At 47.6% G+C, this 26,679-nt stretch overlaps 1 protein-coding gene and 1 pseudogene across 12 annotated transcripts in view; one reads left to right on the top strand and one right to left on the bottom strand.

Moving 5' to 3' along the window:
• Window positions 1–9,514, bottom strand: CALM3 (calmodulin 3). Its single transcript, XM_035285977.3, has 6 exons — window positions 9,407–9,514; window positions 4,979–5,009; window positions 2,434–2,577; window positions 2,186–2,292; window positions 1,793–1,928; window positions 1–1,649 (listed from the first exon to the last, which is right to left on the bottom strand). The coding sequence occupies exons 1-6, from the start codon at window positions 9,407–9,409 to the stop codon at window positions 1,621–1,623; spliced, it is 450 nt and encodes a 149-aa protein (XP_035141868.1). The 5' UTR covers window positions 9,410–9,514; the 3' UTR covers window positions 1–1,620.
• The window catches only part of PPP5D1P (uncharacterized), a 105,092-nt pseudogene continuing 87,818 nt past the window's right edge, over window positions 9,406–26,679 (top strand). For 7 of the 11 annotated variants that reach the window (XR_013531002.1, XR_013531005.1, XR_013531003.1 and 4 more), the window contains exons 1-2: window positions 9,406–9,952; window positions 15,854–16,016. The product of XR_013531002.1 is annotated as an uncharacterized PPP5D1P, transcript variant X3 (transcript). Of the gene's footprint in view, window positions 9,953–15,853; window positions 16,017–25,470 lie in introns of all 11 variants that reach the window. The other 4 variants (XR_013531007.1, XR_013531009.1, XR_013531008.1 and 1 more) reach the window with 3 other exon arrangements.

The raw sequence follows: 26,679 nt of genomic DNA, 5'->3' as shown, positions 1-26,679 counted from the left end.
TCAGGTAGTCACTGTATTTTATTGGAAAACATTGATATATATTTTTCTTCACAGCTTGAACTGAACACAATATTGCCCGGTTTAAAAAAAACAAAACCAAAACATTCCAAAAATGTCCACAGCCTCACGCCTACCTGCCCTTACCCTCAGCTCTTGGCTGGGTCTCCCACTATGCCCTGTCCCTCCCTCCCTCAGAGGCTGGGTGCCAGAGGGTGGATGAGAAGAGATTCTCAAAGCTGGGCAGGTCCCAGGAAAAGCCACTTGATCGACCTGGGCAGTGAGGGGAAGGTTGGGGGCGGGGGGTTAGGTGGTCGGGGGAGCCAGATGAAATGAACAGAAAAAGGAAAAAACCCAGACGACTGAACTGCCCACATTGACTTACTTGTCCCAGAGGCGAAAGTCAGAAGCAAGGGCACGGATCATGCTCTCCGCTGCGGAGTATGGGGGCAGGCAGGTGGGCGAAGGGAGAGGCAGGGGAGAGGAGGGCACAGAGCACAGATGTGAGGAAGCGGCACCAAGTCACCACAGAGAAGTGGGAGGTGCTAGTGGACCAGGAAGCAGAGGCTGCCGTCGCTGCCGTCCCCTGGGCAGCTGGCCGACGAGAGTTTTATTGCAGGTGCGTTCTCTTGAGAGTGTGGTGGGGCCCATCTCCATCTTCTCTCCCCACCCTTTAGCTAGCCCGGCATGGTTTTGGACAAAATGAAAGTTTTAAGGGCCGTAGAAGGGAAAGAAGAAAAAAGGAGAACCAGCACATTACAAAGCGACCATCCCCACACCCATTCCTAGGATGGGCCCTCAGGGTGGTGGGTGCTAGTGAGGAGGGAGCGGCATGGGATGTTAGCACCAGGTATTTACAGAACAGCTCGCGAGCGTTTTAGGAACGCGGGCAAGTCCAATTTGCAGAGTGGCCAAATGAGCAGTCCCCACCCAGCCAAACCTCTGAAAGCCAATTGGATGGTTTCAAAACAGCAGCCAGAGGGATGTGAGTGTTGCCCATTGTCAGTTCCCTTCTGTGAGTCGGCCCCCTCGACCCCCTCCTGGGCCACATCCAGTCAATGCCACAATTCCTCAACGCCCCCTCAGTTCTTCTGGAATGCCTCTCGGCACCCCTGCCCCAACAGGCTGCTGGGATCTGCACACACAGTCACAGGGCTGGTTGCATGCAACAGCAAAGAGCATGCTCTTCTGCTTGGGGGAGGGCTTCTTGTCCCTCCCAGCAGGTCCCGGGACAGGGCTGGCAGCCACCCCAGCACCCAAAATAAGATGACAAACAGGAAGAAACAAACCAAAATGGAGGAGAGCCACCCGGGCTGGAGGAGGGCAGAGGCTCCCCAAGGGGAACTGGGGAGGGCTTCATCTTATGAATGCATCAGGCTTTGGAAGACATGGATGGAAGAGGCAAGGGCAAAAGGAAGAGATGAGAGGGCATGGAGGGAGACTCAGGGAAGGAGAAAGAGCAATCATGCAGCTTGGGACAAATCTTTTGTTGCTTTATCAGATTCTCAGTCAATCAATTGGTGTTTGCTAGAACCGGGGTACGCAGGGGAGTGTTGAAGAGAGAGTGCGCGCGCGAGAAGAGAGAGATCAAGAGAATGGGCATCACCAGCTGCCCGGGGGCCTTCACTTCGCAGTCATCATCTGTACAAACTCTGTGGAGTGAAGCAGAGAGAGAGGAGGTCAGGTGAGCAGGCTGAGTGGCGACTGGCCCTGCCCAGCATGAGGGATCTGGGGGCTTATTCCTGAAGCTTTCATTCTCTTCTTTTCCTGGAGATCAAGCCTGGTCTTGACTCACCTTCATAATTGACCTGGCCGTCTCCGTCAATGTCAGCCTCTCTGATCATCTCATCCACCTCCTCATCGGTCAGCTTCTCCCCCAGGTTCGTCATTACATGACGAAGCTCTGCAGCGCTGATGTAGCCATTCCCATCCTGGGGGTTGGGGATAAAGGCTTTTACTAGGCACTTCTCCCAGCAGGGAGAGAGGCAGTGAGAGGGGCGGCTGTCATCACCATCCCTCAGCAGTGAGCACAGTGAGGGAGGCTGCCTGAGGTGGCAGAGCAGGTTGACAGCCAGGCTGGCACCGGGACCTGGGCCTCCTGGAAGTGGTAGCTCCGTGGCTCCAGTTCCATCTGCCTGCCTGAAGGCTGGCGTCAGGCTCAGAACCGTCCCTGGAGAGGGCTGCTTACCTTGTCAAAGACACGGAACGCCTCTCGGATCTCCTCCTCACTGTCTGTGTCCTTCATCTTTCTGGCCATCATGGTCAGGAACTCTGGGAAGTCAATGGTCCCGTTCCCTGGAAGGTGGGGAAAGGATGGGGGAATGCTCTTTGCCTGGACCCTGACAGATACAGGCTCATCCATAACCCTGAGGGAGGCTCCCTGCAGTCACTTGGGGTGACCAGGAGCAGGGCTGCCCAGCACTCTGTGGGGCTTACCATCTGCATCCACCTCATTGATCATGTCCTGCAGCTCTGCTTCAGTGGGGTTCTGCCCCAGGGATCTCATCACGGTCCCCAACTCCTTGGTGGTGATAGTGCCATCTCCATCCTTGTCAAAGAGGGAGAAGGCCTCCTTGAACTCTGGGGGAAGAAGGGGAAGGAGTCAGAGGTCACAAGGCCCATAGGAGAATCCTTATCTCTGGATGCTGGACCCCTTCCTTGGTGGAAGGCCAAGGGCATCAGTCCCACCTAAAGAAACTGAGACAGACTTCAAGTCCCACCCAACCAGCTCTCTCTCCTCAGTGCTTAGGGCAGAGCCCTTCCAACCTTCATTCAACAGTTACTGAACATCTACACTGTGGCAGGTAAAGCGATTTCTCTCACCAGCCAGTGGAGACATTAGGGACAAAATGGGCTGACAGCTGTCCTTAGATTATTCTACATTTCTGTTTGGTCTCTGGCTTCGGCTTCTCCCTTAAATAATGAAAGGGACCAAAGTCAAGGAGTGAATGAGAGCTGAAAGGACTCTTCATCTGAGTGTGTTAGCCAGGGTCGGTTGGCTGGGATGAGGAGGAGGAGGCTGCAGAATGCCCCTGGCTGGCCTGAAGAGGAAATGCAGGCATCCACTCCTTTTTGACTGGTACTGCCAGCCTTTTTCCCTGCCGTGGGTGCTATCGGCTTCCAGAGGAGCTGAGCCACTGTGGTAAGCGTGGGGGTGGTCGGCAGCAGAACATGGCTGACGGACGGTGCGTGGGGTGGGTGGGGGGGGTGGAAGGCGAGGGGACGGCTGCCAAGCCAGGAGGATGAGGAGCTAGCAGTGCTGAGTGGGAAGGCCACAGCTGGGGCCGCATCAGGAGCAGGGAGAGAAGCACATGGCTCTTGCCCTCCCACTGGGCCCATTTTGGCACCTGGTGCTCCCCTACCCCCAAGCCCTCAAAGAACAGATGCCTAGCAGCCTATTCCCAGAGGGTGTGGGCTGGGGTGAGGCAGTGGGCAGTTTGCTAATGGGGACAGGGTGAAAAGCAGACTGTTTATGTTTATGCACAAGGCCAGAGAGTTGGGAGCAGGGTGGCAGGTGCATTGGGAGGGACGTGCACAGCTGGGCAGCTGTGGCACTGAGCCTCTGGGCCCTAAGGATATGGCAAGAGTCTCTTTGGGGAGGCTGGCGCCTCTCTGGGCTGAGGCCTTGTTGTTCTTGGGGAGGGCAGGGAGTGGGTCATGTGGGCACCCTGAGCTCATGATCACTAAACCAGGCCATCCTCTGGCTTTTCTCAGGGGTCTCCATAGCCACCTCGGGACAAAATTTTGAAGCTGCAAAGGTGACTCTGTGTTGGGGGTTGGGGGGAGAAAGGAGAGAAGGGAAGTCCATTCCTGCCCCCTTTCACTGAAGCTGGGCCTTCAGTACTTGTCACATAGCCGGCTGAACCTGACAGCAAAGCTGGGTACTGAGTAGCTGGTGGGGAGCAGAGGCCCATTCTCTGGATTGCTCCTCTTGCTCTACTGTGTGCTGGCCCCTGGCTATGGAAATAAACCAAGAGTTGCTCTTTCTCTCTTGGGCAGCTCAGTTTGCGGGGGGGTGGGCACTGATACGTGATTACATAATAGTTCCTGTAGCTGTCCCTTCTGGGGTTTTGGAAAGGCTAAAGAAATGAATTAGATGAGATCCAGGGATTTCTTCTAGCTTGCGGAGAGAGAGATGATCGTTTATTTGTTTAGCCTGTGTTCTAGGCACTCTAGGCTATGGCAGGGACCAACAAAACCAAGTCCCAAACTCATAGAACTCACATCTAGTGACAGGAGATACAACAGGTGAAGGCATAAGAAAACAATTTCTGACAGCAGAAGTGGGAGTGACCCATTTCCCTGCTTGGTCAAAGGAAAGTCCCAGCTCCAAGCTACAGATCTCAAGAAAGGTTCCCGCCCAGAAAATAAAGAAAATAAAGTGAAGGAGAGTAAAGGAAGGCTGTGTACTTGAGATGGGGGTCCGGGAAGGCCTCTCCAAGGGGACATCTGAGTTAAGGGATGAGAAGGATCTGCCCATGCAAAGTGCTGGGGAGGCATTTCCATCAGCAGGACCGGCAGGCGCCGGCACATGCGGAAGGAAGTGCACAGCGCAGGCAAGTGCAGAGGTGGGAGTGACGAGCCAGCTCCTGGGCGGCTCCTAAAGTGGGACAGGAGCTCCACAGGCCCACAGGGAGGCAGGCAGCTCACCTTCTAAGCCAATCTAGCTGAAGCTGGGGGAGAGAGCTGGGTTCTTCCTATAGCCACCAATATCAAGCCCCTAGATGACCCAGGCCCAGGAGAGGAAGACAGCCTTTGATGTTTGGTAAAGGCCTGTCTCAGGGCCATGGGGCTTGCTGTCATCAGGGCACTGGTGTGCTCTTACACACATTTATCAGCATTCTAGGCACAAGGCATAGTGTTAGGTGACACAAGGGATACACAGGTTCACCTATCAGATTTCACTCCTCAGTGGCCAATATTTGGCTGGGGATATGGAGGCTTTCCTGAGCTAAGATGAGGGGGACAGGGTAACACTCACCTGCAATCTGCTCCTCGGTCAGCTGGTCAGCCTGGAAAAGCAGGAAAGGGAAAGTCAGTCACCAGGCTGGACAGCAAGGATGCATCTTCCTCACTTAGTCCAGTCCCCAGGCCCCGGTGAGGCCAATTACACATGGCATTCCTGCCCAGCCAGGGAGGAGCACGCCAGAGTCAGGGTCTGAGGCAGACCCAGGGCCTGATGATAAAGTCTGGTGATTCAGAAAGCTGGGTTCCAGGGTGGGCTGGACACTCAGGCCTGCTGGATGCAGGGCCCTGAAGCTTCCCAGACCCATGGGCTTCCAATCTCAACTCAGCATGTGGGAGACACAGGGGCACGTGAAATGCCTGCCCCAACCCCAAACCAGCAGCACTGGTGTGGCACAGGTTTACATCTCACCAGTGGGAGCCCCAGAGGCTGAGTGAAGGGAGCAGTTGCCCTGGAGGCCTCATCAAGAAGCTCTAGAAGCCTCCAAACTGAAGCAGGCCAGTCCTTGGGTAGGGCAGAGGGATGATGTCTGGGGCTATCTCTGCTAGTTTCTGTGTCACCTATTTGGAGGCGCTTGGCTCAGGCAGAGTTGACCCAAGCGGCAATAATTCTCCTAACTGGCAGCCCTGAGTTGCTTGAGTGCCTGGAAGAACTCTGGTCAGGCTGGAGGTAGCCGCTCCACCCCGCTATGCACAGTGGGGGCACAGGGCATCATTCGGTTCTGTTTCTTTTGGGCAGGAGGGACAAACATCAGGGAGAGGACTGCAGCGGGCAGCAGCAGCAGATGACTTAAGTCGGCTTGCGCTGCAGTTTTTAACCCTTTCCGGCTTGGCCACTCTGGGGACTGGCCAGTCGGTGGCAGGCAGCCCTTGCTGCATGCGGGGTTTGGGGGTGGGGAGGAGATGCAGGAACTGGCTTCTCCTGCACTGGTGTGCTGGGCACCAGCCAGGCATAGCCATCCTATGGGGCAGGAGCTAGACCAGGGGGTGGGGGAGGATGAATCCCAACATTTAGCTTTAACAGCCAAAAGACAAATTTTCCCTGGTTTTTGTTGATGCTGTGAAAAAGACATCTCCATCCCAGGACTACGGTGGGTCTGTTCCTCTTCCTTTCTCAGTAAGGGAAAGGGGCTCCAAGACTACAGCAAGTTCTAGTCTTGAGGCTGAGAGCCTCAGAAACGGAAGCAAACTATTATGTGAATTTGCAGTATTCTACAGAGAGGTTCCAGAGACTAAGAACAAACCACCACTGCCTCCCCCACCCCCACCTCTGTCCCAAATATTAACAATCACTGATCTAAAAAAGTTCGAAAACTCCAAAAACTAAAACTAAAGGAAGAGGAACCTGAGGCCAAGCCCCAAATAGGCAGAAAGGGAGAGGTAATCAAAGTTGTTGATCACAGAAGGGAGAGGGCTGAGAGAGGGGGAAAGAGGAAGGTAGAGAAGGAAAACGGCACACATGCACATTCTGGGAAAGTCCAAAGTCTAAAGGGGAGGTGAGGAGGCCAAATGAAGATTCTTCTGCATTGCCCTTAAAAAAAGACAGCGTGGTTGGGCTCTTAAACGCCAAGCTGGCAGCCCCAGGCCCATGAAACCCTTGCTCCACCTGCCCCCCACCTCCCATCAGGGGCAAAGAAGCCTGAGGCCATCCCTTAGGTCCTGACACCTGAGGAAGAGGCTTGGGGAAAGTGAGAAGGGAGGATGGGCTTCTGGTTACTGAGGCCAGGCAATGCCTGGGGAGGGGCAGGGGAAGAACTGAAAGGAAGGCAGCAGTGTGGGGAGGCGGCTGCCATCCCATCTGCTTTTCATTCTTTCCCCTGGCCTAGAATGGAAAAACCAAGCCCGGTCAGGGCCTTCCCACCCCACTGCTCCGCCCTGCAAGAAGTCCAGCTCTCCTGACCTCTGGGCAGCACTATAAGGGGCTGGGGGTGGGGGTGAGGAGGCTGTGACAGGCTGCAGACTGCCCCGAGCGGCTCTGAAGGCCAGCATTTGCCAGTCCCCACCAAAAAGCTGGAAGCTGCAGATGAGGCACTGCCATGTTCAGTTCTGTCACTGGGTTGCTGCAAATAGGCGTGGCTCTGCATGGAAAGCCTGTCAGACACTCTCCCTCCCATGTAGGAGACCCACTTCCCTGCTTGGTCAAGGAAAGGTCCCAGCTCCGAGCTACAGATCTCAAGCAAGGTTGCTGCCCAGAAAACCAGTCGCCTAAGAAGAGATCATTGATCCTTGCCCAAGGTTTCTTCCCTTTCAAGACCTGAAGACTAAGCTTTCAACAAAAACTGTTTCCAAAATAACTCAGACGGTCTCCTGCTTCCTTATCCCTCATCTTAGGCTCCGGCAAGGGGCTGACAAGAAATAAAAAAAGCATGAGGTTGGGGAGGGAAGAGGGTATGATTTCTCTGCGTTGCCCCAGCCCCCATCCAATGCCAGAGAGCAGTGTTAGATGAGATCAGAAACCAAGGCCAGGGCCCCTCACTGGGGCCAAGGAGGAGCCACAGAGCTCAGGCCAAAGTCCAAGGCCAGTTAACAGTGACTTGTCCCACCTCTACCTTGCTGATTACAAACGGAAAGAGAAAGTAGTTCTGGACAAAGCTCTGGTCCTATTCTGGGAGTAGTCAGCCCGCTAGCGCTTCAGGGCCCCTTTAGCCAGGTTCTGCTGGGGGAAAATGGGGTAGCGGCAAGAGGAGCCATCAGGTCTGTGTCAGCAAGTATGAGATCTGATACACGGCAGCCGCTGCCTGTTCTCCAGCCTTGCCAGGGAGGATGGCTGTGCACGGTTGGTTCCCAGGCTAAGCCTGGGAGGGCTGTGGGTGTTGTGGGTGGCAGGGAGTAGGAAAGAACTAGTCTGCTGGTTTTCTCTCAAAGCCCTAGCTGTGAATTAATAGAAGCACTCAGTGAGGGTCCTGAATGGAACAAGTGGCCCTTGGGCCAATCAAGGGGTCCCCCCAGAGGCAATCTCTGATCAAGCTCTGCAGCCCCCACGCCGAGGGCACAGGAATAGGCATCTGATTGTCACTGACGCCACACTGTACTGCACTGTCATTTGGCACAAGTGAGGAGGTGCAGCATGTTGTGTGGGGCCGGGGATCATGAGAAAACCGGCGCTCCTGTAGGGAAAAGGCAGCGCTCTTGGCCTGAAACGGACAGCGAGGGGGTGAGGCTTCTAGGCTTGAAAAAGCTGGCTTATTTGAGGCACCCCAAACTTTGATCTTCCATCCCCATTTCATGAGGCTTCAGTGCGCAATAGGGACCTGAACGGCTCCGCCCACCTGCTCCCACTGCCCAGTGCCTTCCACCCAGCCGCGTTCTTCCTGGGGAAGGGGGATAGCTTCCTCCAGTCCCTGCAGCCCACTCCCAATTCACACTGAGCCGTCTTTGTCCTGGCCTATCCCTGGAGACTGGCAGGGTGTTACCCACCCCCACCCCCAAAGCTAGGCCCACTCTCACTGCCATTCATTTTCTCCTTCCACTTCACCTCCCAACCACTCAAGCCCAAGTCCTCCCCCACCCCTCACCTTGGAAACCCATCTTCTCGTGGACCCAAACACAACACTCCCAGCCCATTAGAAAATCCTGTCTTTCCAGTGCAACAGTCTTAACCCACGAGTAACCTCGGAACCTTTCCTAGCTACCTCCAAAGTTACTCCAAGGGTCCCTGACCCCCGACCACTGGCAAAGCCCCGCTCTCACTATCCCTTTTCACCACCTCCACGACGCCGATCCTTCTCCGTCCCGGAAGCCTTCAAGAGCATCTTCTAATCTCTGCTGCCACCCACCCCAGGGTCTTCCTCCCGTAAACTTGCACCTCACCCTCCTCCTCCTCTGCAGTGCTGGGCTTTGGAGACCACCCTCCCCCACCCTCGGGAGTCTCATCTGTAGAAGTGACCGCCCATCCCTGACCCTCTCCTCTGCCTCCCAGGAGCCGCCCCTCTCCGCCCAGGCCCAGCTACTCTCCGCCACCCCATCCAGGAGCAGCCCAGCCTCCCTTCGTCCCCGGTTCCCCGCATCCTCTCAGGACCAAACGCCTCCATTGGGGCCTAAATAGCTCCCCTCCCCAGCCCATCTTTCTTATTCGGTTCCCTGGGGTGCAAACACCTTCATTCTGAAACCTATCGCCCCATCCAGGGTACAAAATCCTTTTGAGGGGTTCCCTTTGAGGGTTCTGATCCTCCATTAGGGGTTCAAATATCCCATTTGGGGGCTCAGACACCCATGTGGGGGCTTAAATATCCCATTTGGTTCTAAAGTCGCTTCTGGAAACCTTTGGGGATCCAGATGTCCCGCTCTGGGCTCAACGGCCCCGACAACGAGGCTAGAAAGGGGTGCCGAGGCTCTCGCGGGCCCGGCCGAACCCCACTCTGGGCTCCGTCGCCCCCTCGGGGGTCCTGCCGCGCCAAGCCCGCCTCAGAGCTCGCAGCCTCTGTGGCCCCCCAGCCTCACTCACCATGGCGAGGCCCGGGGTGTCCGGAGCACGGGGATCAAGGTTCCTCCGGCGGCGGCAGCAGCTGCAGCAGTTTCAGCTCCGCCGCGCGTCCGCGCCTCCACACTCACTGCCCGCAACGCGCGCCGCCGCCGCCGCCGCTGCCGCCGCCGCCCGCCCCAACGGTCCCTCAACGGCCGCTGCGCGCGCCCCGCCTCGCTCGGCCCGCCCCGCCCCGCCCGGCCCGCGCGCCGCCGCACTGCGGCTCTCACGGATCCCTCCGCGCCCCGCTCTGCACCAGCGGGCCCGCGGATCGCTCGTCCCCACCCCACACAGGGCCAGGATTTGTCGCCGGGCGCGCGCGCTCGCGCTCCCGCCGCCGGACTACTTTCCCTCGCCGCGTGCCCCGCCTCCCGGGTACACTTCACATTCCTCCCCGGCGGAGGGGCACTTCTCGGCGATGCGTAATGCGTCTCTCTGTGAGCCGCGTCACTATTGGGACCATCCCATGGCGGAAATGAGAGCGCGGCGCCCATTGGTTCGGCCTTCCCTGCAATGCGTCAAACTGGGGTGAGCCACTGCGAGGTGGTGGTGGGGAAGTCTGGACTCTGTGGTCGCGTGGGGCTTTGAGGGGTAACGAGGCGAAGGGGTAACGGCGTGGCAGTGAAGCAAATACATCGTTTCTGTTGCCGGGGAGTGGTAAAAAGGTTGGCGACAGGTGCAGAAAGGCTTTCTCGGCTCTCCCCTTAACCGCTGAAAGATGGTTTAATCCAAATGCTGGGGGTTTTGAAGCCCCGCCCCTGACTGGGCCCTTCGAGGTTGCGGGGTCTCCAAGGTGTCACCTAACGCCCAGAGGTTCCGCCCTGCCGGGTCTAGTCTCGGCGTCCTAAGACGCACTCAACTGGTGGGCGGGACCCCTGGCCCTGCTTCATTCTTAATCCGTTCATGGTGTGTGAAATTAGGACGGTTCCAGGACAGCCTCTGGGAAAAGGGTATTCATTCATTCATTCATTCATTCTATAAGCATTAAATTGACGCCTGCTGTATGCAGGGACCTGACCTTGACTGGGCTGGAGAGACCATACTCCCCAACCATTTTCTTGACATCTAGACGGACGACCTCTTTCCTTATTCCACTCTTCCAGCCATAGGAAGAGTTGATGTGACGGTTAACTGAAACTTCGTTTACTGGGATTCAGAGAATAATCACCCTAATCCCCTCCCCCGTTTAGGATAGGAGCTGACCGTCACCTGTGTGCCCCCTCCTCACCACGGTGATGAGTGAGAGATGGGCAAACGAATCAGGCTGGACCAATCATCATGCTTCACGTGGAATGTAGACTAAACCAATGAGAGTCCTTTCTTGGGGTTTTGGATCTGCAGCCTGGGTACAAGAAGCCTTTTCCTTTTGGGTGGGTCCTTCCCATACGTTATGACTATGGTCATTTTCCCACTCTGCCCCCTATCTTGAGGAAGAAAGTGTCTAGAAAAGAAGAGGAAAATAAAACTGACACGGGAGAGGTAAAGAAGATGGAGTGAGATGCCAGGCGCGGTGGCTCATGCCTGTAATCCTAACACTTTGGGAGGCTGAGGTGGGATTGTCTGAGGTGGAATTCGAGACCAGCCTGGCCAACATGGCGAAACCCAGTCTCTACTAAAAATACCAAAATTAGGACAGGGCGCAGTGGGTCATGCCTGTAACTTTGGGAGGCTGAGATAGATGGATCACCGTAGGTCAGGAGTTCGAAATCAGTCTGGCCAACATGGTGAAACCCCATCTCTACTAAAAATACAAAAATTAGCTGCGTGTGGTGGCGTGCATCTGTAGTCTCACCTACTAGGGAGGCTGAGCCTGTAGGATTGCTTGAACCCGGGAGGTGAAAGTTGCAGTGAGCCAAGGGCACTCCACTGCACTCCAGCCTGGGCAACAGAGGGAGAATCCGTTTCCCCCCCAAAAAAAATTAAACAAAAATCTATTAAAGACTTAAATCTAAGACCTGAGGCCGGGCACAATGGCTCACGTCTGCAACCCCAGCACTTTGGGAGGTCGAGGCAGGCAGATTACGAGGTCAGGAGTTAGAAACCAGCCTGGCCAACGTGGTAAAACCCTCTCTACTAAAAAGACAAAAAATCAGCCGGGCGTGGTGGTGGACACCTGTAATAATCCCAGCTACTTGGGAAGCTGAGGCAGGAGAATTGCTTGAACCCAGAGGCAGAGGTTGCAGTGATTTGAAACCGCGCCATTGCACTCCAGTCTGGCGACAGAGCAAGACTCCATCTCAAAAAAAAAAAAAAAAAAAATCTAAGACCTGAAACTATGAGATTACCAGGAGAAATCACTGGGGAATTGCTCCAGGACATTAGTCTGGGCAAATATTTTTTTGTGTAAGACTTCAAAAGCACAGAGAGCAAAATGAAAATAGACAAATGGGATTACACCAAGCCAAAAAGCTTCTGCAGAGTGAAGGGAACAATAAAGTGAGGAGGCAAATCCACAGAATGGAAGAAAATATTTGCAAACTATCCATCTGATGGGATTAATAACCAGAATATATAAGGAGCTCAAACAGCTCAAAAAGAAAAAAACATCTGATTAAAGAAAATAAATCTGATTAAAAAGTGTATGTGGGCCGGGCACAGTGGATCACACCTGTAATCTGAGCACTTTGGGAGGCAGAGGCGGGTGGATCACTTGAGGTCAGGAGTTCGAGACTAGCCTGGCAAACATGGTGCAACCCCATTTCTACTAAAACTACAAATATTAGCCAGACATGGTGGTGCATGCCTGTAATCCTAGTTACTCAGGAGGCTGAGGCAGGAGAATCACTTGAACCCAGGAGGCAGAGGTTGCAGTGAGCAGAGATCGTGCCACCCAACTCCAGCATCAAAAAAAAAAAAAAAAAGGGTGTGATGGTTAATATTGAGTGTCGACTTGACTGGATTATTGAAGGATGTAAAGTCTTGTTCCTGAGTGTGTCTGTGAGGGTGTTGCCAAAGGAGATTAACATTTGAGTCGGTGGACTGGGAGAGGCCGACCCACCCTCATTCTGGGTGGGTGCCATCTAATCAGCTGCCAGCATGGCTAGAATAAAGCAGGAACAAGAAAATGGAATGAGCAGACTCGCTAAGTCTTTCAGCCTTCATCTTTCTTCCGTGCTGGACGCTTCCTGCCCTTGAGCAGCAGACTCCAAGTTCTTTAGCTTTTGGACTCTTGGAGTTATACCAGTGATTTGCCAGGGGCTCTCGGGCCTTTGGCTGTAGACTGAAGGCTGCACTGTCAGCTTCCCTACTTTTTTTCTTTTTTTTGAGATAGAGTCTCATTCTGTCACCCAGGCTGGAGTGCAGTGGCACAACCTCTGCTCATTTTAACCTCCACCTCCTAGTTCAAGGAATTCTTCTGCCTCAGCCTCCCGAGTAGCTGGAACTACAGGCACGTGTCACCATGCCTGGCTAATTTTTGTATTTTTAGTAGAGATGGTGTTTCGCCATATTGGCCAGGCTGGCTTGAACTCCTGACCTTGTGATCCACCCGCCTCGGCCTCCCAAAGTGCTGGAATTATAGGTGTCAGCCACCATGCCTGGCCTTTTTTTTTTTTTTTTTTTTTTTTTGAGATGAAGTTTCGCTCTGTCATCCAGGCTGGAGTGCAGTGGCACCATCTTAGCTCACTGCAACCTCTGCCTCCCAGGTTCAAGGGATTCTCCTGCCTCAGCCTTCCGAGTAGGTGGGATTACAGTCATGTGCCACCACGCTTGGGTAATTTTTGTATTTTTAGTAGAAGAGGGGTTTCACCATGTTGGCCAGGCTGGTCTAGAACTCCCGACCTCAGGTGATCCCCTGCCTTGGCCTCCCAAAGTACTGGGATTAGGTGTGAGCCAGTGCACCCAGCCAGCTTCCCTACTTTTGAGGTTTCGGGACTCGGACTGGCTTCCTTTCTCCTCAGCTTGCAGATGGCCTATTGTAGGACTTCACCTTGTGATCATGTGACTCAGTACTCCTTAATATATTACGCTTCATATATACATCTATCCTAATTAGTTCTGTCCCTCTACAGAACCCTGACTAATAGAGTGGGCAAAGGATCGCAATAGACATTTCTTAAAAGAAGACATACAAATGGCTAAGGGGTATATACAAAAATGCTCAACATCACTAATTGTCAGAGAAATGCAAATCAAAACCACAGTGAGCTATCACCTCACTCCAGTTAAAACGGCTTTTATAAAAAAGTGGATGCTGCTGAAGACGTAGAGAAAGGGGAACCCTCGTACATTGTTGGTGGGAATGTAAATTCCTACAGCCACTCTGGAGAACAGTATGGAGGTTCCTCAAAAAATTATAAATAGAAATCCCATATGATCCAGCAATCCCATGCTATGTATATACCCAAAAGGAAGGAAGTCAGTGTATCCAAGAATTCAACAAAAATCTATTAAAGACTCAAATCTAAGATCTGAAACTATGAAACTACCAGAGGAAAACGTTGGGGAAACGCTCTCTCTTTGCACTCACATGTTTATTGCAGCGCTATTCGCACTAACCAAGATATGGAGTCAGTGTAAGTGTCCATCGATGAGCGAATGGTTAAAGAAAATGTGGCATACGGCTGGATGTGGTGGCTTATGCCTGTAGTCACAGCACTTTGGGAGACCAAGACAGGTGGATCACTTCAGGTCAGTTTAAGACCAGCCTGGGCAACATGGTCTAAAAATACGAAACATCTCTACTGCAAATACGAAAATTAGCCAGATGTGGTGACTCCTGCCTGTAATTCCAGCTACTTGGGAGGCTGAGGCACAAGAATTGCTTGAGCAGAGGTTACAGTGAGCTGAGATCATGCCACTGCACGCCAGCCTGGCTGACAGAGTGAGACTTCATCTCAAAAGAAAAAAAATGCGCTACATATACAACAATAAAATATTATTCAGCCATAAAAAAGAATGAAATTCTGACATTTGCAGCATGACGTTAGGCAAATAAGCCAAGCACAGAAAGACAAATGCTGTATTCTCATATTCATGTGCAGTGCTAAAAAAGCGGATCTCGTGAAGATAAAGAGCAGACAGGTGATTCCTACCAGAAGCCGGGAAGGGCTGGGTGGAGGGGGAATGAAGAGAGATTGATTCGTGGGTACAAATGTATCCTTACATTTGTAAGACATGTAAGATGGAAGAAATAAGATCTGCTGTTTGATAGATGAGTGTATAGTTTGCAATAATCTGTTGTACATTTCAAAATAGCTAGAAGAGAAGAATTCATATTTTTAGCATAAAGAAAAAATATATAAGGTGATGAATATCCTAATTACCCTGATTTGATCTTTACAAATTACATAAATGTATTAAGTTACCACACGCTCCCTGAAATATGTACATCTGTTAGGTATCAATAAGAAACACAATTTATAAAGGAAAATTGCAACCCAACACTCCCAATTCCCTTCGCCTGGCTTTAATGTTTTTCATAGCAGTGACCACTGGCTAAAATACAATGTTATCTTATTTTTCATTATATTTATACTTTGATTCTTCCACTGAAATATAAACTCCATGAGGTCACAATTTTCTGTCTGCTTGGTTTGCTGTTGTATCTCCAGTGCCCAAAATAGACCCAGGAACCTAGTAGTGCTCACGATTTCTTTTGAGCCAGTGTCTTGCTATGTTGCCCAGGCTGGAATGCAGCGGTGCAATCTTGGCTCACTGCATCCTCTGCCTCCCGGCTGCAAGCGTTCCTCCTGCCTCAGCCTCCTGAGTAGCTGGGACTACAGGTGCATGCCACCATGCCCAGCTATCAATAACTACTTTTTTTTGGAGACAGTCTTGCTCTGTCTCCCAGGCAGGAGTGCAATGGTGTGATCTTGGTTCATTGCAACCCCCGCCTCCCAGGTTCAAGGGATTCTCCTGACTCAGCCTCCTGAGTAGCTTCGATTACAGACACCCACCACCATGTGCAGCTGATTTTTGCTTTTTTTAGTGGAGATGGGGTTTCACCATGTTGGTCAGGTTGGTCTCGAATTCCTGACCGCAGGTTATCCACCCGCTTTGGCCTCCCAAAGTGCTGGAATTGCAGGCATGAGCCACCATGCCTGGCCAAGAACTATTTTCTGAATGAATAAATAAGTATGGGGAGATGGAAATTCTCATATAATGCTGATGGGAATATTGATACAATCATGTCAGCGAGTGTATAATTTAGGATAGAGTAGGTCACAGTGCAGTAACAAACAACTCTAAAAATCTCAGCAGAGTTAAAGTTTATCTCTCATTAACACAAAGTCCAATGTACTCCCAGCTACCCTTCAGGGCAGCTCTCCTTCATGTGATAACTCTGTAACCTAAGCTCTTTCATCTCTCCTAAAGGCCTCTATGTTGCTAGCGTTGGGGAAGAGAGAGATGAGAGAATCTCTTAGGAGGTTTTCATTGCCTTGGTCTAGAAGTGACATATGTCACTTCAACTTATATTTCCTTGTCCAGAACCAGTCATGTGGTCTCATCTCACTGCAAGCAGATGGAGAAATATGTTTTCTCATGCGCCTTTGAAAAAGGAACAGGAGCTACTTCCATGCTGTATGTATCTCAGTCATATGCTGTCCAAAAAAAAGAAAAAGAAAGAAAAAGGAACAGGAAACAGAATTTGGTGAGTGTATACCGCGGTCTCAGCCGCAGAGGCAAGTCGAACATGTATGTTTGCTCAGACCTAGTAATTCTCCTCTTGTATACATCTTAGTCAGTGGCCTGAAAACTTTTTTGAATGAGATTCACAACAAAAACTACATTTTACATCACACCTGGTCATATACATATGCACACACATATACACATATATATGTTCTGAAACAAAAGTTTTAGAAACAGAACTCACCCTATGTACCAGGCATTCTGCTATTTTCTTTTCTTTTCATGTTTCAGAAAAGAAACTTACTGTGATCTCCTGATTCCACTAACCTGTAGTGGGTTGTAACTTAGAGTTTGTAAGATATTGGCTGTAGTGTAATACATCCCCCCAGAAACCCTAATCCTAATGTGATAATTCTTGGAGGTGGGGACTTTGGAAGGTAACTAGGTCAGGAATGGGATGTGTGCTCTTATAAGGAGAGGCCGAAGAGTTAGCTTGCTCTCTTTCTTTTAAAATTTATTATTATTATTATTATTATTATTTTAGAGATGGGGGTCTCATCATGTTTCCTAGGCTTGTCTTGAACTCCTGGGATCAAGCAGTCCTCCCTGCTTGGTCTCCCAAGGTGCTGGGATTACAGACATGAGCCAACACACTTAGCAGCTTGCTGTCTTTCTACCATGTGAGCACAGAGGAAGAAGGCGGCTGCCTGTAAACCAGGAAGGGAGCCCTTACCAAAAACCCAACTCATGATTTCAAACTTCCAAACTCCAGAACTCTGAGAAATAAATGCTTGTTAACATTAAATTATTCAGTTTATGGTATTTTGCTACAGTAGCCCGAGTTGACTCAGGACACTCCCTAGACAGAACTCTCTCTCTCTCTCTTTCTTTAGTTTGATTTTTAAATAATCTTTTTTAAGCACACACCACCTTTGGGACAGAACTCTCACTCATGTAATATGCGTAGGGTACATGCCCAGGGTTTTTGATGTTTTATCTTCTTGATTCACAGAAACATTTTTAAATCTTTCTTGATATTTATTTAACAACCACAGAAAGCACTTCCAACATGCCAGGAACTGTCTCAGTTCCCCAATACTGTACTTTGGGGCTCTGCTATCCCATTTGTAGCCACTAGCCACATGTAGCCATTAATCACTTGAAATGGGATTAGTGCTACATGTTGACAATATGGTAGTTTGAAAATATTGGGATAAATAAAACATATTATGAATATCAATTTTATCTTTTAAAATGTGGCTACTAGAAAACTTACTATTACACATGTAGTTTACATTATATTCATATTGCAAACACCACTCAAGAGATAGAAGTTGACTTAATTATCATAGTTACCCTATGTGTTAGGTACTATTATTATATGAATTGTAAGATGAGAAAACTGAGACACCGAGAGGTTAAATTATTTGTCCAAGATCACACAGCTAAGTGACAGAAACGAAATTTGAACCCAGAGAGGTTAGTTTCAGGTTTCATGCTTCTACCCACTGCACTACCCTAATTCATGGTAGAGTCATATATATATATATAAAAGCATTTAAAGCTGTGCATTTCCCTTCAGGCACTGCTTTAGATGCATTCTACACATTTTTGTTATGTTGCATTTTAAATTTTTTTAAGTCCAAATATTTTCTAATTTCCACTGTGATTTCTTCTTTGATCCTGGATTATTTATAAATGTGCTTAATTTCTAAATATTTCCAGTTTTCTTATATATCTTGCTATTGATTTCTAATTTAATTCCATTTTAATCAGATAAGATACTCTTTAATCCTTTAAAATTTATTGAGGATTCTTTTGTGGCCCCGCATGTATGTGCAGTTGGAAAGAATGTGGTTGTTGTTTGGAGTATCTTATGGATACCAATTAGGTAAAATTGGTTGACACGGTTGTTCAAGTCTTGTATATCCCTATGGACTGTCTATTTGTTTTAGCAATTAATGAGAGGGTAGTGTTAAAAATCTCTAACTCTAATTGTGGATTTACATATTTTCCCCTTTAGATTTGTCAAATTCTGCTTCATATATTTTGAAGCTCTTTTACTTGGTGCATATACATTTATGATTGTTTTATCTTCTTGACAAATTAACCACTTTATAATGATGAAATGACCCTATTTTTGAGATGAAGTCTCATTATGTTGCCTAGGCTGGACTCAAACTCTTGGGCTCAGGTGATCCTCCTGCCTCAGCCTCATGCGTAACTGGAATTAAAGGTACATGCTATCATGCCTGGAAGTACCTGTTATTTTTTATTGCATTTTATTGGCCAGAACTCTTCCCATGCCTACTGCAAGAGAGGCTCAAAACATATCTTGGCATTTGTCGAAGAGGGAGGGGGAATACATTTGATAAACACTGAATATTCTCTGCCATAGGAGATGGCTCAGGCATTGCAAACATCACTTCTGCTCACATTCTGTTGGCCTAAATCTTGGTTATGGGCACCCCTTTGTTGTAAGGAAGGCTGAAAAATGTGGCTGACAGCCATGTCCATCTCAAACTTCACCAAAAGGAAGAAGGGGATGATGGAACATGGAAGAAAGTTATCTTTTTTTTGAGACTGAGTCTTGCTGTGTCACCCGGGCTAGAGTGCAGTGGCAGAATCTTGGCCCACTTCAACCTCTGCCTCCAGGGTTCAAGCAATTCTCCTGCCTCAGCCTCCAGAGTAGCTGGAATTACAGGTGCCTGCCACCAGATCTGGCTCATTTTTTGTATTTTTAGTAAAGACAGGGTTTCACCATGTTGGCCAGGCTGGTCTTGAACTGCTGACCTCAGGTGATACACCTGCCTCAGCCTCCCAAAGTTCTGGAATGACAGGTGTGAGCCATTGTGCCTGGCTGAAAGAAAGTTATCTTAAAGGGATTGGCAGGGGCCAGGGAATGGGAAACTCAGATATACTTAACTAAGGAGTGTGTGTCTTAGGGTGCCATGATCGGAATGTTGTGTCTTCCCAAAATTCATATGTTAAAACCTAACCTGCAATGTGAAGGTATTGGGAGGTGGGGTGTTTGAGAGGTGATTAATGCCCTTATAAAAGAAGCTTGAGGGAGCCTGTTTGCCCTTTCCATCATGTGAGTAAGTACGCATAGAAGGCCCCACCAGACACCAAGTCCACTTACAACTTGATCTGGGACTTCCCAGCCTCCAGAACAATACATTTCTATTGTTTATAAATGATCCAGTCTGAGATATGTTGTTATGGCAGCCCTAACAGACTAAGACAGAGCATGAGAAAGGAGGGACTGGATTCCATTCAGAGGGACTTAGGGAGTCCAAATCCTAGGTCTAGTTCTGGCTGAAGGTTGAGCTCTTTCCTGTGCTCAGATTTGGCATCTAGGGATAAAGTGTGTATGACACTGTGGCCTTTTGTCCTCAGTGACCTTAGTAGTGCAACTGTGGCCCTTACTAGGTTGTGCTGGGCCTCCTGGCCAACAGAAAGAAACTGTGAGATAATAAATATGTATATTAAGTTGCTGAGTTTGTGGCAATATTGTTACGCAATGACAGATAACTAATACAATATCACTGTTGTGTGTACTTAGAAAGAAAAATATAAGCAAGATAAATTGGTTAATGTATTCCTTCTTTCTTTTTTTTTTTTGTGGGGGGACAGAGTCTCACTCTGTCACCCAGGCTGGAGTGCAGTGGCGTGATGTCGGCTCACTGCCCCTTCTGCCTCTTGGATTCAGGTGATTCTCCTGTCTCAGCCTCCTGAGTAGCTGGGATTACAGACATGTGTCACCATGCCTGGCTAATTTTGTATTTTTTTTTTAGGCTAATCAAGTGAAGCAGTGGGAATGGAGAAGGGACAAAGAAATCTGTAACATATTGTGATCAATTAGTTGTAAACACCACTGCACTCAGACCAGCCTAATTTTGTATTTTTAGTAGAGATGGGGTTTATTCATGTTGGTCAGGCTGGTCTTGAACTCCCAACCTTAGGTGATCCACCCGTCTTGACCTCACAAAGTGCAGGGATTATAGGTGTGAACCACTGTGCCTGGCCAGGTATTCATAATATTTCTTTACATTCAGAGATTTAACTTTTCTGATTCTCCCTCCCTGCCTTCCCTTCCTTCCCTTCCTTCCCTGCCTTCCCTTCCTTCCTTTCCTTCTCTTCCTTCCCTTCCTCTTCTTCCTTCTCTTCCTTCTCTGCCTTCTCTTCTCTTCCCCACCCCTCCCTCCCTTCCTCCTCTCCCCCTCCCTCCCTCCCATCCTCCTTCCTCCCCTCCCCTCCCTTCCTTCCTTCCCTCCCCTCCCCTCTCCTCTTTTTCTCCCTCCCTCCCCTCTCTTCCTTCCTTCTTTCCTTCCTGTTGTTTGTTCATTCTCACCATTATAGTTAACTATTTCAACTATATAGAATTCACTTTTATTTTTTTTTTGAGACACAGTTTCACTCTGCCACCCAGGGTGAAGTGCAGTGGCAGGGTCTCGGCTCACTGCAGCCTCTGCCTCCTGGGTTCAAGCGATCTTCCTGCCTCAGCCTCCTGAGTAGCTAGGACTATAGGCACCTGCCACCATGCCTGGCTAATTTTTTCTGTTTTTAATAGAGATGAGGTTTCACTATGTTGGCCAGTCTTGAACTCCTGACCTCAGGTGATCCACCTGCCTTATCCTCCCAAAGTGCTGGGATCACAGGTGTGAACCACCATAGTGACCCTCTTTATTTGTGGTAACACTCTTTGTTCTGAAGTCTGCTTGGTCTGAAGTTAATATGGCCACTCCACATTGGGTTACATTTTGGCTACTTTGAATAATGCTGCTATGAATCTTTGTGTACAAGCTTTTATGTGGACATATGTTTTCAATTCTTTTGGGTATATATATGGATTTAGGATTGGAATCATTGGGTAATATGGCATATCTATGGTTAACTTTTGAGGAACTGGAAAACTGTTTTTCAAAGCAGCAGTAATGCCTGAGGGTACCAGTTTCTTTGTATCATCACCAATACTTGTTATTGTCTGTCTTTTTTATTATAGCCATCTTTAAGGGTATGAAGTAGTATCTCATAATGATTTTGATTTAATTTCCCTAATGACTAATGATGTTGAGTATATTTTTATATGCTTCTTGGCCATTTGTATATCTTCTTTGGAGAAATGTCTACTCAGATCTTTTGCCCATTTTAAACTGAGTTATTTGTCTTCTTTCTGTTGAATTGTAAGTGCTCTTTATATATTCTGGAATCTAGACTGTCTTATCAGATGTATGATTTGCAAATTTCCCATTCTGCAGGTTTTGTTTTCACTTTATTAACAGTGTCTTTTGAAGCACAAAAATTTAAAATTTGATGAGGTCCAATTTATATGTATTTTTTTATTGCTTGTACTTGTGATGTCATATCTAAGAAGCCATGATGTCATATCTAAGGTCACAAAGACATAGAGTCATGCACCACATAATGACATTTTGGTCAGTGGTGAACCACATATATGATGGTGGTCTATAAGATTATAATACTGTGTATTTATCATACCTTTTCTATGCTTAACTATGTAAATACTCATTGTGTTTTCATTGCTTACAGAATGATGAAATCACCTAACAATGCATATCTCAGAATATATCCCCATTGTTAAGCCATATATGACTGTACATCTATGTTTTCTGAGAGTTTTCTAGTTTTAGTTCTTAACATTTAGGCCTCTGATCCATTTCAGGTTTAATTGTATATGTGGTGTGAGGTAGGGGTCCAACTCCTGTTTTTGTCTGTGGATATATAATTGTGCCAGCAGCATTGGTTGAAAAGGCATTGAATTTCTTCATTGATTTTTTTTGGCACCCTTGTTGAAAATCAATTGACTATAGACATATGAATTTTTATTTTATTTATTTATTTATTTGAGACGGAGTTTCACTGTTGTTACCCAGGCTGGAGGGCAATGGCGCGATCTCGGCTCACTGCAACCTCCGCCTCCTGGGTTCAGGCAATTCTCCTGCCTCAGCCTCCTGAGTAGCTGGGACTAAGGCACGTGCCACCAAGCCCAGCTAATTTTTTGTATCTTTAGTAGAGACGGGGTTTCACCATTTTGACCAGGATGGTCTCGATCTCTTGACCTCATGATCCACCCGCCTCGGCCTCCCAAAGTGCTGGGATTACAGGCTTGAGCCACCGCGCCCGGCCTCGACATATGAATCTTTAAAGTAGACTCTCATTCCTCTGTGTTTATGTAAGTACCACAAATCTTGATTACTCAGCTTACTAGTAAGTTTTAAAGTTGGGAAGTGTAAGTCTTCCAACTTTGTTCCTTTTCAAAATTATTTTGGCTATTCTGGGTCCCTTACATTTTCATAAATTTTAGAATCAATTTGTCAATTTCTACAAAAAAGGCAGCTGTGATTTTGGATTGTGTTGAATCTGCAGTTTAATTTGGGGAGTATTGCCATCTAAACAATATTAAAATTTCCAATTAATAAACATTGTCTTTCCATTTACTTATGTCTGTTAACATTTATTTTGATGTTGGTTTTCTACCTTATAGTGTAAAATTCTTACAAAGTTTATTCCTAAGCCTTTTATTCTTTTTGATGCTATTACAAATGTTTTTTTTTTAAATTTTATTTTCAGATTGTTAATTGCTGGTGTATACAGAAGTACCACTGAGTTTTAGATGTTGACCTTGTATTCTGAAACATTGCTAAAATTGTTAATTAGCTCTACTAGTTGTGTGTGTGTACACTCCTTAAGATGCTTTTTTTTTGGAGACAGAGTCTTGCTCTGTCGCCCAAGCTGGACTGCATGCACTATTTCAGCTCACTGCAGCCTCCATCTCCCGGTTCAAGAAATTCTCCTATCTCAGCCTCCCAAGTAGTTGGGACTACAGGTATGCACCCCCATGCCCACCTAATTTTTGTATTTTTAATAGAGGCGGGTTTTTACCATGTTGGCCAGGCTGGTCTTGAACTCATGACCTCAAATGATCAGCATGCCTTGGCCTCCCAATGTGCTGAGATTACAGATGTGAGCCACCATGTCTAGCCTGGATGCTTTTTTTTTTCCTTGCCTGATTTTCCTGGCTAGAACCCCCAGTACAATGTTAAATAGACACAATAAGAGTAGACATCTGTATCATGTGCCTGATCTTAGGGGAAAGGTTTCAGTCTTTCATAGTTAGGTATAATGTCAGCTGTAGGTTTTTCATAAATGCCGTTTATTAGGTGGAAGAAATTTTATTCTATTCCTAGTTTATTGAGTTTTAATTTTTTATCACAGAAGGATGTTGGGTTTTTTGTAAAATGATTTTTTTTTTGCATCTACAGAGATGATCATGTACTTCTTGTTCTTCAGTTTGCTAATATGGTTTATTACACTGATGAATTTTCATGTCTTACATTCTTAAAATAAATCCCATTTGGTCATGGCATATAATCCTTTAATCCTTTTTCTATGTTTCTGGATTCAGTTTGATAGTATTTTCTTGAGAATTTTGTTTTATTTTATTTTTTTTGAGACGGAGTCTCTCTGTTGCCCAGGCTGGAGTGCAGTGGCATGGTCTTGGCTTACTGCAACCTCCACCTCCCGGGTTCAAGTGATTCTCCTGCCTCAGCCTCCCAAGTAGCTGGGACTACATGGGTGCACCACCATTCCTGGATAAGTTTTGTATTTTTAGTACAGATGGGGTTTTACCATGTTGGCCAGGCTGGTCTAGAACTCCTGACCTCAGGTGATCTGCCCACCTCAGCCTCCCAAAGTGCTGGGATTACAGGTGGGAGCCACTGTGTCCGGTGGAGAATATTTTCATCTATATTTATAAAGGATATTGATCTCTTTTTGGTTTTCTTTTCTTAAGATATGTTTGGTTTTGATATCAGGGTAATATTGACCTCATGGAATGAGGTAGAAAGTGTTCTTCCCTGTTCTACATTTCAAAAACATTCAAGAGGGATTTGTGTTAATTCCTCTTTGAATACTTGGTAGATTTCACCGGCGAAACCATCTGATTGTGGACTTTTCTTTGTGAAAACTAAAAGTTACCAGTTCAATCTCTTTACTTATTATTGGTGTATTCAGATTTTCTATTGTTTTTTCAGTCAGTTTTGATAGTTTCTGTCTTTCTTGGAATTTGTTCAATTTACCTAGACTATCTAATATGTTGGTACACAGTTATTCATAGTATCCCCTTATAATTCTTTGTATTTGTGTAAGGTCAGTAGTGATGTCTCCTCTTTCATTCTTGACTTTAATAATTTTAGTCTTTTCTTTTTCCCCTTGGTTAGTCTAGTTAAAGATTTGTCGATTTTGTAGATCTTTTCAAAGAACCAAACTTGGTTTTGTCAATTTTCTCATTTCTCTTTTCTCTATTTAGTTTATTTCCACTCTAATCTTTACTATTTCCTGCCTTCTGTTTGCTTTAGGTTTAGTTCGCACTTCCTTTTCTAGTTTCTTTTTTTTTTTTGAGACGGAGTTTCACTCTTGTTACCCAGGCTGGAGTGCAATGGCGCGATCTCGGCTCACCGCAACCTCCGCCTCCTGGGTTCAGGCAATTCTCCTGCCTCAGCCTCCCGAGTAGCTGGGATTACAGGCACGCGCCACCATGCCGAGCTAATTTTTTGTATTTTTAGTAGAGACGGGGTTTCACCATGTTGACCAGGATGGTCTCGATCTGTTGACATCGTGATCCACCCGCCTAGGCCTCCCAAAGTGCTGGGATTACAGGCTTGAACCACCACGCCCGACCCTTTTCTAGTTTCTTAAGATGAAAGATTAGATTATTGATTTAAGACCATTTTTCTCTTTCAACATATGCAACTTGCAGCTGTAAATTTTCCTCCAAACACTAGTTTAGTGTATCTCATATGTTTTTGTATATCATTTGTTCATTTTCATTGATCTGATTTGTCTTTCACTTAAAAAAAAATTTAACCTTTTTTATTTTTCAGAGACAGGGTCTTGTTCTGTCACCAAGGCTGGAGTGCAATGATACAATCACAGCTCACTGTAGCCTCAAACTTCTGGCCTCAAGCAACCCACCCAACTTGGCCTCCTACAGTGCTGGGGTTATAGGCATGAGCTACTGTGCCTGCCCTTATTCTCAGATATTTCAGTGTTGTTGTTTTTTTTTCAATAGAGTTTTGCTCTGTCACTCAGGCTGGAGTGCAATGTTGTGATCTCAGCTCACTGCAGCCTCTGCCTCCTGCGTTTAAGTGATTCTCCTGCCTCAGCCTCCTGAGTAGCTGGGACTACAGCTGCGTGCCACTATGGTCAGCTAATTTTTGTATTTTCTGTAAGGGCAGGGTTTCGCCATGTTGGCCAGGCTGGTCTCAAACTCCAGACCTCAGGTGATCCACCTTCCTTGGCCTCTCAAAGTGCTGGGATTACAGGTGTTAGCCACCGTGCCTGGCTAATATTTCAAAAATTTTGTTGACAGTGTGAATGGAATCCAAATTTCCACAACATTTTCTGGATACCTGGTGTGTATTAAAGTTGGGACTTTTTTTCTTTTTCAGATGGAGTCTTACTCTGCTGCCCAGGCTGGAGTGCAATGGCACCATCTAGGCTCACTGCAACTTCCATCTCCTGAGTTCAAGCAATTCTCCTGCCTCAGCCTTCTGAGTAGTTAGGATTGTAAGTGTGTGGCTAATTTTTGTTATTTTTAGTAGAGACGGGGTTTCACCATGTTGCCCAGGCTGGTCTTGAACTCCAAACCTCAGGTGATCTGCCCATCTTAGCCTCCCAGAGTGTTGGGATTACAGGTGTGAGCCACTGTGCCCAGCCAAGTTGTGTTTTTCTATAAGTGATCTTGAATTCAGCCAGGTTGACCCAGTTGGAACAGCTCGTACCCCTACAGGGGCAGGCATGGATGGCACAGATGGAGTTAGATGCTAGCCACAGGACCCGAGGCAACGCCAATACTTGATTTTACTCTGGCTTCTGCTGTGGCTCATACATCACCAGGCCTCAGGCTTCACCTAACCTCTACTACATATTATTTTTATCCCCATTTTATGAATGAGGAAACTGAGGCTGCAGTGGGCAAGGATACATAGATAGTAGCAGAACTGGAATTGGGACAGTTGCCTACATGGCCCCAATGTCTAGGATCTTTGGTGCTATTCTGCTTCCAGAACTAGCCATGAGTTATCTGGAGGTCTTTAGTAGTCATTTAATAAAAGGCAGGTCAAGGCCATGGATCCTTAAACATCCCCCAGAGAGACACTTTCAAATGACACTTTTGTCCTTAAAACTATTCTTAGATTCTTGGATTTTTACAGCTTTAAGGCCAAGACTTTGTTGAGTCTTCAGCCTCCCATCCTCTGCAGTCAAACCTTCCCTTTTTCCCAGAGTGGGCAAGGAAAGAGTAAGTGGGATATTCCACTGTACCCTACACTGCCTTTAAGAGTATGTTCGATTTTACTTTCTAAAGGTTGCAGAAATAATATCCCCTTTTCCACAGGCTCTTCTAGAATCAAGAGGTGGAGTCTATGTCTCTTCCCTTGGGCTTGAGCAGTCCTTGGTGACTGCCTTGACTAATAAAGTGGAATCGACAGTATGACTTGCAAATCTGGATCACACAAATGCCATGCATAGGTGAGGCACGGTGGCTCATGTCTGTAATTCCAGCACTTTGAGAGGCTGAGGTGGGCAGACTACATGAGCACAGGAGTTTAAGACCGGTCTGGGCAACAAAGCGAGACCCTGTCTCAAAAAAAAAAAAA

This window comes from Callithrix jacchus, chromosome 22 (assembly GCF_049354715.1).
Source record: "Callithrix jacchus isolate 240 chromosome 22, calJac240_pri, whole genome shotgun sequence".
Classification (NCBI taxonomy): Eukaryota; Metazoa; Chordata; class Mammalia; order Primates; family Cebidae; genus Callithrix; species Callithrix jacchus.
The sequence above is the reverse complement of the archived record's forward strand: the minus strand, read 5'-3'. Positions and strand labels throughout refer to the sequence as shown.

Bases quoted from the DNA above. Each gene is read 5' to 3' on its own strand.
- CALM3 (XM_035285977.3), bottom strand. The intron at 1,929-2,185 runs GTAAGCAGCCCT...CCCAACCCCCAG, and splicing joins CGTTCCGTGTCTTTGACAAG to GATGGGAATGGCTACATCAG. The intron at 1,650-1,792 runs GTGAGTCAAGAC...TTCACTCCACAG, and splicing joins CGGCCAGGTCAATTATGAAG to AGTTTGTACAGATGATGACT.